This window comes from Amphiura filiformis, chromosome 5, assembly GCF_039555335.1.
Source record: "Amphiura filiformis chromosome 5, Afil_fr2py, whole genome shotgun sequence".
NCBI classification, from domain to species: Eukaryota; Metazoa; Echinodermata; class Ophiuroidea; order Amphilepidida; family Amphiuridae; genus Amphiura; species Amphiura filiformis.
Genome location: NC_092632.1, coordinates 61,891,768 through 61,904,894, shown reverse-complemented (window position 1 = coordinate 61,904,894; position 13,127 = coordinate 61,891,768). Strand labels below are relative to the sequence as shown.

The following is a 13,127-nucleotide window of genomic DNA, read 5'->3' as shown; positions in this document are numbered from 1 at the left end:
TTGCTAATACGCGGAAATGAAATTTAGGGTATGAAATTTGATGCAATTAGGTATAAAATCCCTGTTTGGGGTGTGAAAACACCTGTTTAGGGTATCATTTTAGCCAAGGGTTAAATCCTTGTTTAGGGTGCTTTTCAGAAGTGACCCCCGAGAGGCGTGGATCCTGGGGATGGGGGGTAAATTCCCCCAATATTTTGCTAGAGGGGATACATTCCCCAATGTTGATGCCTGTATGTGGGTTTCTGACCAAATTAACCTGATATTTGTCCAGCGCCATTTTAGCCCCAAAAGTGCAAATTTTTGCGCGCTTCGCACGAAGATATTCCATTTTTGAACCATAGCTTTAAAATGGCAAAAAGTTTTGCGCGCTTCACATGCATTTGTACCAAAAACTTATTATTTCGCCATAACATGCTGGATTCACTATAGGGCCTACTTCAAGAATTTTTTCCAACCCCATTCCCCCAATGTCAAAAAGAAATCTATTTTTCTTTTATAATTCTTCTTACCACCCCTTCATCTTCCACCCCCGGGGGTCACTCCCATTGTGGCCTGTACACCATCCAGGAATTTTTGATAGAGGGGGCGCCTTTTGGTCGACGACAACAAAATGGTGTTAAGGTGGTTACCCGCTCGAAAACTCAACGGTTTTGGCCCATTGTTTGCTGTTCATGGCCGAATTTGTTCATTTTTTAAAAATTTCTTTCTTAGTTTGTATTTTAAGTTAGGCCGGCGCCCGTTGCTAGTAAATCCACCCCTGCCATCCGCGATAATCAACTTTTGAAAAGCACCCTAAACAAGGATTTAACCCTTGGGCTAAAACGATACCCTAAACACAGATTTTCTTCCTTGCATCAAATTTCATACCCTAAATTTCATTTCCGCGTATTAGCAATTGCAATTTTGCTACCCTTTTTCCAATATTTCATGTTTTTGACACCCTAAACACGTTACGCGCGTACTCGTGCCACTGCCTACCCACGAAAAACTACCCTTTTTGCGCATTTTCATTATCGCGGATGGTGTACAGGCCACAATGGGAGTGTGAGTGACCCCCCGGGCTTCCACCACCCCTTCTTTTTTGTTTCCCCCTGCTTTCACCCGGGGGGGGGGGGGCTTGTGCCCCAAAGGCCCCTCAAAATACACACATGCCATGACCCAACCTAATATATTTTAAATAGTTTCTCATAACATGGGCTCGGAACATGGGTGGGAAAACTAAAGGGGGGGGGTCTAGTACACTGGAACTTATGCCCGGGCTTTTATGTTGTCTCTGGACAAAGCAAGCAGTCCAAATTTTGAGCCATACAAGTTTTAAAACGTGGTGAACTAGAGGGGTGATCAGTAGGCCTATATTCGACTTAAAAATGTTTCTCATACTTTTTAGGCCTATAGGCCTACTTTATAGGCCTAGAAATAAAACATCTTGTATATTTACATAATAGGGCCTATTATTATTAGTTTGTTTAGATCTAATCTCTTTAAATAAAGGAGTATAAAAATTTGCTGTCAATTGAAAATAATTTACTTTTTGCATTATTATTATTATTTTTATTGTTGCATATTTTGCATTATTTTGTTTACATGATTTCCGTGTTTTAAAATTCCCGGGCCCGCAAACCTCATCCTCAATGCGTTTGTCGTAGGGACCTGTGGCTTTCAATGATTCAATGGTCTTGCGCCCACGGTGGATTGCGATATTCAGGCGCCCATTTTGAAACAGCGCAGTAGAGAAAACTTCCTGAAACGATTGCCAGAAATATCTCCGTGTTTATCGACTTAGTTGAAAGGCACACAGTTTTAAAGTAGTTTATCACATAAGGTAATGTAGTAAGTATTCACAATGGTGTTCAAGTGAGATTTTCTGTGTAAGCGTTTTGAGAAAATACGATTAATTCACGAGTCAAATTAGTTAAGCTTAAAATTAGTTAAGCTTAAAATTTACAATTCGGCTCGACTGTGTTTACTTCCGAACCTAGCCTTTGCTTTAAAGCCATATTATAACATTTTCAAACAAAATAGATTAGCATTTCTTTGCCATAAAATGTTAGCTTTTACTGTCAGATATATCCCTTTTATTTTTGAGCCGAACAACTACGGCAAAGCAAAGAAAATTGGAATTTACTACCAGCACACATGTCGCCAATACGTAGCCTAGGTATGCTAGGTGAATTCAAATTTGCCATCAAACTGCATCATTTTACATATCAAATTAAAGCCCTTGAGCTGAGTAAAGAAAGCTAAAACTGAAAACATTTTTGTCATAGCACTTTCCGTAACAAAGTTACATCTTGTCGAAGATTGACTTTCATCAAAAAGATTCTGCTAGCAAAATTCCTCAAAACAGCATTTAGGGGTGTTTCTAGATCTTAGTCTCATGGCGATAGCAGGTTTTTTAATGGAACTGCTATCAAAATCCTCTAAAATTCCATGTGCGCACTTGATTATCCCCATAAAAATCATATATTTGGGTCAAGTGAAGTATAGAAAACATATTTATGTAGGTTTCCTTCACCGACCTGTTCTCGAAAAAAATTCAAATTTCTATGTAAATATGCATTGTGTTTGGGCCCCGGTCTAGGCGAATTTCGCTGACTAGCAAATGTGTTAACTAAGGTTTGCCTGGGATACCTACAATACGTACCACTCCTTAGGTTGTGTTGTGTAGATCACCGTTCCTCACGCCGTGTACGTACTGTGTGTTATGAAAATCGTGTATGCGTTCGACTAATAATTCCATCGTAATAATAAAGCACCGAATCCGGCGTTTTATTCAAAATCTCACATTTTGACAAAACTACAGCACCTAGAGTCTTGATTTTTGCAGGGTATATTGGTTTAATAAAGTACAATTTAATCGTGTAAAAAAGGGCGTCTTCCTCGGCAAATGTTATAATATGGCTTTAAGTGAAAGATAAGTTGTTAAATTAAAGGTGAGTTACCTCATTTAACAGCCTCGTCCCCCACTCTACCCCATGCAGATTTTGGTATCAGGGAACTAAAAAGCCCCGGCTAAAAGCTTGTTCAAAAAGTTTTGTATGAACAACCGATAGCTTCAATCAAGCTTGTGATACGAAAGTTAGAAGGTGCGAGTATGTTTTCATATGTCACATACTTGTTTACATATGTACGTGTGACACTAGACTGCGGAACTCAGTCCTCAAGGATAGTCATTTATCTTTTGGTCGTTATATGACTATCATTTGAGGACTGAGTTGTTATAATATATTTTCCGAGGAGCAATTTCAGACAATAGCTGGGGATTAGTGGGGCAGAGGTTATCTGAGTGAATCCTTTCATGACCACTGAAGCATAGTCAAGTCTGCCAAGGACACTCGGCACAAATTGAAAGACCATGTCCATTGTCCACTCTTGACAAAAGAATGCATGCATGTCAAAGGTCATACGACACCAATTTGGTGTTTGTTATGCTCCTCGAAATTACTACCTTACGGTCTATGTCTGGTGTGACACATGTATGCATCTCTAGGCTAGAGACCGTAGCATTCAAAATGTAGTCAGATTCACTGAAGCATGACACCGTGTAAAGCAATGGAAGTTCAGAAGTAAACATTGCATCAAAAATGTTGCTAAAATTACACTTCAGCCAAATTTTAGACTGCCCAAAATAGACAAATCTTGCTCAAAAGATACAGTTGACTCATCGAAATAAGTTTCATCCAAATATCAACATTAAAAAAAAAAAACATAGCAAAGAACTCTAGCTTCGAATGCGTAACTATTGTGTGCAAATTCGAAGCTAGAGTTCTCGAGCAAGTACGCATTGATATAGAGCACAATGTCATGCATATGAATAAGAACTTCTTCCTCAAGTTTATAGTTATTGTCTCAAAAATATCATGAAATTGTTCGTGACATATTACCGACACACTGTACTATATAATCTTTTATTCGTTGTTAATACCTGTACTTACGAAAAACTTCAATAATTGTTCTAACAGCTTCGATCAACGCCAGTGTCTCTGCTGTATATATGCATCCATTGACCTCTAGCAGTGTTGCCAAAAATGTTAGCCCAAAATAAATCACGGGTCAAATAATTGAAAAGTCGCCCGATTGTTTTTAAAATTCATACATTTTCTATTGGATAGCAAAATACCATAAATTGCCTTAGCCAAAAGTTGAAAAGTTGCTCAATTACTTTCTTAACCATCAATTGGTGTCTATTGGACAGGAAATTGTAGTGTGGAACATCTTCAAAAGTCATCCTATTGGGCTACTAAGTCACTGCTTTGCTAATCCTGAACTCTGGACATGCTAAAGGGCAGAATAGAATCTTTATTGATATTCACTAACAAAAGGTATAATCAAAATACAAGTGAAACAACAATTTAAAAAGTACAAATCTATAGAAAAACTACTAACAAATCCTGTAACAAACAACTATTTTAAAAATGTTACTAGTCACCAAAGATGTTTAACTTGACCTCTGAGTTAAAGGACACAATATTTGATATTATATGTAATTTTAAAGATCCATATCCAAAACCAATAGGGTTACCCCCCTTTAAAAAAAGATCAACTTTGACCGATGTTTTAACTACTTCTTTACAAATGTAATCGGACTTTTTGACCCCCCCTAACGAAAGGACTTTCGTTTATAGGTCTTCATCAGACTTTTGTGTTGTTCCCTTATGCTATTCACTTTGTGCTGTTAAAACATGTTTGGCTGCTGCATCTAAAAAGAAATTTGTATGAAGGCATTTTGCCCCGGCATTTTGCATCATTCCGCAATGCTTGGAATACATGTAGGTACAAAAGGCAAACCTTAAACACATTAGTCTGCTAAAGACAATTTCACATTTTTACATGGAAAAATTAAGAGTACAGGATAGTCAAGGAAACCTACATAAATATGAACATGTCTATTATACTTGTTCGAAATATTCTCTAATGCAAAATGGCATGAATACAAGGGCATCCGTGAGCAATTCGTAGCTATAGAAAAATTATCAAATTCGTGGAACATACTCTTTGCGTGGCTGTGCGTAGTAAGCAGTTGTACACAGATAGCCTCGCTAATATGGACGCTGTCGTGAGAGTAGCGTTATGCAGCGCGATGTAGTTAGCATGATTAGTCGCGAGTAACAAGCGTAGTTGAATGTTCCACGATGTCCACGAATTTGATAATTTTTCTATAGTGTTTCTTCTACGGTAAGTTTATATTTCAATGGACCCAAATATACAATTTATTTGTGTGAGATGAGACTCGCGCATGGAATTCCAGAGGGATTTTAGCAGCAGTACCATATTTCATGAAAAGCTGCTATATTAGACTATATGTTTTATTTTGCAAGCGTCAAATGACCATACTTGGTGCAAGGGACTAGTTAGATCAAGATTTCAATTTTCAAGTGTCTTGAAGTTTCGATACATTATCCATTTTCTGCACTGTATGAAATGAACCAGTTAACCAGTATTTTTAACCAGTATAACATTATATATTACATGGAACTCATTGCAAAAAAAAGTGTCTTGTTTTACATAATTTACTCTCCAGATTGCTGATATTGGGACTTTAAAATGCGTCTGTCTTGTGATGTTGAGATGCTGTCCAGAGGACTGGCCTCTTATGGCATGAGAGCAAAGACCAAGCCAATCAGATCGTCTATTTCCATCGGAAGACGTCCAGGGGCTAGCAGCAGCAAAGAAGGACTTATATTTCTGTTGGTGTGTACAGCCAAAGATAGGAATGGAACTAAATTTAAGGTACAGTATGCCAAATTTTAGGTACCGTATTTGAAGCCTAACAGCTAAGTGTTGCATATTTTGATAGTGAATGTGATACATGGCATGCTATGCTTCATTTGTCAGTTGCACTACAAGAATGTCAACAAACTACATGCATGTGTACTATGTAACGACCAAATTCAAGGAGGAAAAGCATAGAATTGTTTCGTCTCAAATCTACAGCATATTGTATTTTTTCTTTATCTTCAGTATTTTCTTGAATTCTTCATTTAATATTATATGTTGCTTCAACTTGTTAGTATTCAGACAAGTCCTAATATTATAATGTGGTTTATATATATTTATACTACATTTTGTGATTTATCTGCAGCTAAAGGGAAACGTTGAGCAGATATTTGGCAAGTTTGTACAGAATGGCAAAGCAACTATAAGACTAAAGGAACCAGCTAAGGACATCTGCATCAGCAAGGTAAGACTAAAGGAACCAGCTAAACATACATCAGTATAATTATATTTCTGTCTCATGCACCTCTTTTGGAATACTCCATATCATACAGTAGCAGTATTTTCTAACATTAATCTGATTTCACAATATCCATGCATTGCAGCGCATATTTTTGGGGCGGCAAAAAGTGGCCGCGGAAGATGAAGGGGCGGCAAGAAGCATTATTAAAGAAAAAATGGCGGGACATAAGAAGCGGCAAGAAGAAGTATTAATGAAAAAGGGCAGGAAATTTATGGAAAACTAATGTACTATACATTTTTGTCGCCAATAGGGTCACAGCTCGATGCGGTGGTGGTAATTGGGGGGTTTAACACCTCTAATTCTTTTTCAAAAACAATATTGTTGAAAAAAAATTTGCTTCTAACCCCACTCCCCCACACACACACCCCACCCCCCTATACACACTTTTTAGATTTTCGAAAGCCATCCTGGCTGGAAAAAATTGGATAAACCTTTTCTGGCTGTTGTTGCAGTGGGCGGCAACATTTACATTTTCTTTAGCCCCCGGGGTAGGAGCGGCCACGATACATCACTGCATTGTTATTGTCAGTGTTTACAGTATTGTAGAAATTCTGTGTTGTTTGTGGAACACTGCCAGCAATGTTTTAATAGGCATTATCTATGTAAATAAATGCCCCAAAAGTTAATCATGTTCAAAGTGTGTGATACACAGGTATGCGCCCATAAGCACTTGGCACAGTAATGATTGAATTGGCATTAGGCAAAAAAAGTTCCGGTCTCTCAAACCGGCACGCATAAGTATGTGAAAGCCCTATGCGCTGGGCCTTTTTTTAATTTTCAAAAAAAAAAATATGAAAAATAAAACCACTTAGCTTACTGGCTAAATATTTGAGAGACCAACTTTTTTTTAGCCTTACTGCAGGCACACAAATTTGTATGTGTTCTAATTTCTCTTCATGGATTCTTCTTTTTCATTCTTGAAATTTGTTGCCATTTTTTTTTGTCATATCCTTTACAGGCAGATCCGCTACAACTGAAGAACATTCTATCGGTCATCAAGTTGGGTCATCTCGACAGAAACTGTGACCTGGAAAAGATTCATCTCACAACTCTCAATCCAGCCAAAACATCTCAGGTGGAAAGACTGCCTACCAAAATGGTGGTGCATTCCAGAAAGGACTACCCAGTGACAACTAATTTCCCAAAGACATTAGAATCTCTACAAATCATGCACTGTAAATTAAAGAAGGTAGATTCTCGCATCTTGGAATTGAGAAATTTGAAGTGCTTAGATTTAAGCAACAACAATCTTGCTAAGCTTCCCGACTCAGTCGGACGATTGAACCAGTTGGCAGAACTTAAGCTAGCCAATAATCAGCTTGATAGAATACCACTTGGACTACTAAACAGCAGTCTTAAACACAGTTTACAGGCACTGGATTTATCGGGTAACCAGTTTAAGATGCTTCCATCCCAGTTAACAGAGTTTACTAACCTGGTTCACTTGAAAGTGAATGATAATCAACTCCTCTGTTTGCCTTGGAACATGGGTCAGTTGACGAGACTGAAATTTTTTTGGGCTGGCAATAACAAACTACAGTTTCTGCCGTACTCCTTCACAAGGTTAGCGTTGGAAGAAGTAGATATGTTTGGGAATGGATTCCAAGGGTCGGGAATGTTTCCGAGTACCCAAGATGAGGGATACTTCCCATCTTTTGTTGAAATTGCTGCCAGAGCTGTGAAGAAATACAGGTAAGCAAATATGGTGTCTTTGTGATCATTGTGCGCAAGCCTCATCCACAAAATTGGCAGTGTGTACAACTGAACATAATTAAATAAATAAATGGGTTGTGACCAGGGATGCCAGTTTTCCGGAAATCCGGACCGCGCGTTTTTTAAAACAAAATTTCCGGTCGTGAAGAAAATCTCTGGTCGCAAAAAAATCTCCTGTTGGAAGGGGGAAAAAATACCGTCACGTCCGCCCGGCTCTGAAAGAAATAAAATAAAATATACTGTCCTCTTTTGTCAACTAATCACTCTCATGCTCAAGAGCATGTGCCCGTATGCATGGTACAATGCGTAGTGTTTTCGTTGTAGCTGTGCACCTCTAGGGATGAGACGGAAACACAAAAAATGTGATGTGTTGGCTGCATAATTCTGAAGCCTTGATCGTATGATCGTGCGTTTGTTTCGACAATAAAATATTAATAAACTTTAAACTTGCGTGTGTGGTATTGAATTACGGGCCGAATTATGATCGGATTTGCTGTTTATCTTGCGATCAATCATCACAATGGACGTGGATAGGAAAGCAGATATAAGGGAGATCGATGCTGGAGTTAAAAATTGGTTTAAATGGCAATGGCTGGAACAGAAGGATGGTGCAGGACGGTTTTTGTCGGATTACATACGGAAAGTAGATGCTGCAGGGAAGTATATGTACTTACTGTCAGGGTATATATTCGTACGCTAGCAGTGGACTGGTAGTAAGGCGATTTTAAAACATGCTAACTCAGGTGGTCACAAATAACAAAAAATGCGAGTTAAAAGATTCAAACCATTAAAATCATTTGCTTTAATTTTTAATCTGTTGACATGTAACTTCCCCCTAAAAATAGCCTCCCTTGTGGTGTAAAATGTCCAAAAACCATCTGGCTTCGAGGGGCTTCGCCCCCTGGACCCCACCAGGGGCGTTACGCTTTCCCCTGGACCCCACCAGGGGCCCTTAAGTGGCCCCCCGGCCACTCATGTATAAAAGTTGTAAGCATCCGCGTGAATTGACTTTCAAAAATGACCCTAGAAGCTAGGATGTCGAAAATGTGTCAAACTAACCCTAAACAAGGATTTTACTCAAATATAAACACCCTAAGTGAGGAATTTGTTTGAAATTTACCCCTAACAAGGACAGACAATATAAAAATACCATAAGTGAGGAATTGGTTTGAAATTTGCCCCTATTCATTGCAGGTGTCGGTAGAGTGTCATTCAGCTCCGATTTAAAAAAAATCTGGTTAGTAAAATTGCTCAGAAACCACTCTTTTGTGCCGAATAACTTGATGAATATGTCACCACTAATGTCCGTTAATTGGGTAATTTAAAAAAACTACCCTAAGCAAGGATCGTCCTTAAAAAAACACCCCTTTTAGTAAAATGAGTGTTTTGAGACCCTAATCGTGGATCCGCGGGGATCCTTGTTTTGCTTTTCAAAACCACCCTAAATCCTCGTTTTCTTTCACACAGATGCTTACAACTTTCATATATGAGTGATCCCTCCGGGACGGGCCCCTGGACCCCACGCTGATAGGGGCGACAGCTACGCTCTCTCCGTTTCACATTTAGTATTTTTTGAAATATTATTTTCCTTCCCAACTTCAGGAGGCCACTGGTATCCCTGGTTGTTACACAACAATGAAATGGACTATTTCCGTTGGAATCCATACACTCCCTATTGAAGACATGACCTTTATCCTCCACACAGGAAGTGAATATGAAATGGGCACTACCTGCATGGTGACTCCATTTGAAATTCACACCCCCTGTGTGGAAGATTAAGGTCATGTCTTCCATAGGTGGTGTATGGATTTCAACTGGAATACCCCAATGAGGGGAGATAGGTCAATCAGATGATAGATTTGATGGGGTATATAGTATTCAAAGCTTAGTGAACTAAATTGTCTTCCCATTTGTGACACATTAACAGTGACCAAAGTTTTCAGATTGTATGACTGGCCAGACTGTAAATTCAAACTTTGAGGAAAATAATATGTTGTATTCAAGGCATTGTGTGAGTTTCTATAACCTTGCACTGATTATGGACAAGACTACCACATCAAAATGTAACATAGGAGCTTAACCTTATGTATAGATGAATGTTGTATATGGTCATAAATCTATACATGGCTTTTCTAGAGGATCCAATGTTGCAAACAGCAAAACCTGAGGAGTGCCAATCATTTTGATACAGATTGTAGTAAACCTGTCACATGTCTTCATTCATCTTATGTTTAAAAAAAATAATTATATTTTCTTTTTCTTTTTCCCCCAACAGGTTAATGTACACTGAGAGAGACCTTCCACGGATTCTCATCCAGTACCTCGGCCTTGCCAAGTGGTGTCTATGCGGCAAACCATGTTTCCAGCCGTATGCCCAGCACTGCTCTCAATTCAGCCTGCACAGAGTGGCTCACACCGTAGCCGGACTAGACTCCGCTGGATCTACAACGGCCCCTGTGCAAGGATTCTTGTGTTCCAAAGACTGCTGGCAGAGACTACAGTCTAATCCTAATGCAGTGTGGAAGTGTAGTAGACGATAGGGCAATATATAAAACACTAGTAACTGAAAAAGTTACCTGCACTTGTTACCAGGAAAGTTTGGCACTTACCGATGCACGACTACATGTGCCGTGTTTTTCATGTTAAAAGAATGGAGTGTCAATGTTTCATAGCTTTCCACAACACAATTCAGTCAGCTAATCAGAACCCCGTCTGTGTTTTACGATGTGGACATGCTAAAGTGACAAAATGTCTGATAGTCCAGTCAATCTAAACAAATTAGTGGTGTCACTCACCACTAATTGCAACAGAATTTTTTTCACTTTTATACATTTTAGAGATGTCCCCTGAACATCATACCAAAATATACTAAAATATACTTGATGGAAAGGTAGTTTTTGGCGGGAAAAGGTCATACAGGGTTCAAATTTCAAAATTGCTTTAATCTTTTTAAAAACTATACCAAAGCATTCCTCTAGTCTTAAGGGATGAAGCTGGTAAGGTGACGATCTCCGAAAAGCTTTTCGATAAATTCATTAATTTCTCAAAAAGTAAAAATCTCAGTTCAATAAATAATGGTTAAAATGAAAGCCAATATTGGGGGCCTAATTATCGTATCATTATAATAGGTCTGGCACCAATGCAAGCATTTGTTTCGTGTCCCAAGTTCATAGTCAAATATGCTGACGCTATTTTTTACAAATCGCCTGGAATTGCATATTTAGGTTTCAGCGATTGCTGAAAAAAGATGGGTATATTTCTGAAAAGCGTTTCCGCTTGGAATGTAGATGGCTATTGTGGAGCTTAATGTCCGTGATTTTAATTTATAAGCTCATTGACAATTTGTAACGTTTTTGCATAGCATGCGGGTCGCCTGCTTGAATCCCGATATTTTAAAAAGTATGTTGTTTTTTAACCAAACAACCAGCCAAAAGAGTTCTCTAAACTGTCCTCTAACCACAGATAACATTAGATCGACTGTGCTATCGGTAGAATTTAAACAAGAACCAAAAGTGTTCGCCAAAGTCATGTAAATATGGACTATCGCGAATATGGCGTTTTAGTAAAAGTTGCATTTTGCCAGTGCTTTTACTGTTCTTGCTATGAAGAACATTATGAACTTACCTCCAACGTAGAACATAGTTGGCAAATATATTCCGTTCAACTATGACTTATTCCAGATCCTTGATCTTTGCTATTGGCAAACTTATGAGCATATTTGTATTTTGGAAAATTGTGAAAATATTCCAAAATTGAGCACTCCACCAGTCATACGTTAACACCTAGTTACAACGTGTCAATATGTTGTCCTTTCCGATTCTGACAGAATGCACTGAACGTATTGCAATTCTGATTCTTTCCCATATTGATTGATTTTAAACAATTGATTCGAACCAACGTCCTTGATCCTACTGTAATGTCTGTGGTAATGTGTTCAGAAGTTTTTGGATCTTGACAGGCGGCGAGTGGCATGATAGAGCCGGCAACTTGTGAAACCGCCCGGCCGTATGGTATTTTCCATATACTCGGTTAGTTTTGTGGTGTTCATTATCGAACCCCAACGGTTTTGCATGTATTTATATTATTTATTAACATAGGCCTATTTGTTTGATATTTCAAGCGTTTTAAAATTTCAAAATAATCCCATTCAATTACACGGTTGACGATGGAAATTTACTGAATTTAGAGAATGCACGGCGACCACCACCGGGATCTTGATCAATTTTGCAACAGCTGTGCTCAGTCTGGCGTAGGCCCTATAATAAGCGTCTCTTTGTTATTTACATTAGATAAATGAATGGGAAAAAAGAGAGTTTATTATCGTGAGTTATACCGTAGGTTTGTACGTTTAGGAATATCGCTATGTACAGCTCCAAGATATAGTATAGTGCGTTTTATTTTTTAATTTATCCCATTATTTTGGCTGCAACTGGACATAAACCATTTTTTACAGTTATTATTTATATTATTTCTTCATTTTTGGTAAACCGAAATAATAAACTATAAAACCATTAACTGATGGAATATATTTCCTATAAGGCACGTGAAAGTCGATTCGAGTTTATCGTCCCCGCCTCATGCACTTTTTGAAACCAAAAATACCAGCGTCAAATTTTAAAAATGCCTAATAAATAATTAATTATTTCCAAAGTATCAGTGTTTTCACCAGTTTTAGCAATTGGAAACATATATTTTCTTTGTAAAACATATTTCTAGTCCTTACCAATATAAAAAACATGTTTATAAATCAAATGTATGAGTTTGGCTTTAAATCAACACGCATTTTAGGTCAATAATAAAATCTGATGAAAAAAAAAAAAATGAAAAAGTCACCTCACCAACCTGGAAAAAAAAGTGACGATAAACTCGAATTGACTTTCACGGGCCTAATCTATACTGTCATGTTGGTGCAAAGTAGAGCATTTGAGATTGTTCATCAGGTGGTAAAAGTTGTTCCTGAGAGCATCCTATGTCCCGCTGCCTTCAAATTTCAAGCCGTAACAGTATCAGAAATGTTGAAAACCCCGGCCATAAACGCAACAAACGCCCTCACATCCACACACCTCGCTCTGCTTTCACTTTGCAATGGAGCTTAAAACTCCCCATTAAGAACTCACGAAATCATTTTGTATTCTTACATGTCAAAACTAAGCATAAGCATGCCATTATATTGCTA

The 13,127-nt window shown here is 38.2% G+C and overlaps 1 protein-coding gene across 1 annotated transcript; it reads left to right on the top strand.

Moving 5' to 3' along the window:
- The first annotated feature begins 1,718 nt into the window (after positions 1-1,718).
- Positions 1,719-10,670, top strand: LOC140151931 (leucine-rich repeat protein 1-like). Its single transcript, XM_072174240.1, has 5 exons — positions 1,719-1,830; positions 5,522-5,730; positions 6,083-6,181; positions 7,197-7,930; positions 10,227-10,670. Exons 2-5 carry the CDS (start codon positions 5,545-5,547, stop codon positions 10,489-10,491), a joined length of 1,284 nt encoding a protein of 427 aa, XP_072030341.1. The 5' UTR covers positions 1,719-1,830; positions 5,522-5,544; the 3' UTR covers positions 10,492-10,670.
- The last annotated feature ends 2,457 nt before the right edge of the window (positions 10,671-13,127 follow it).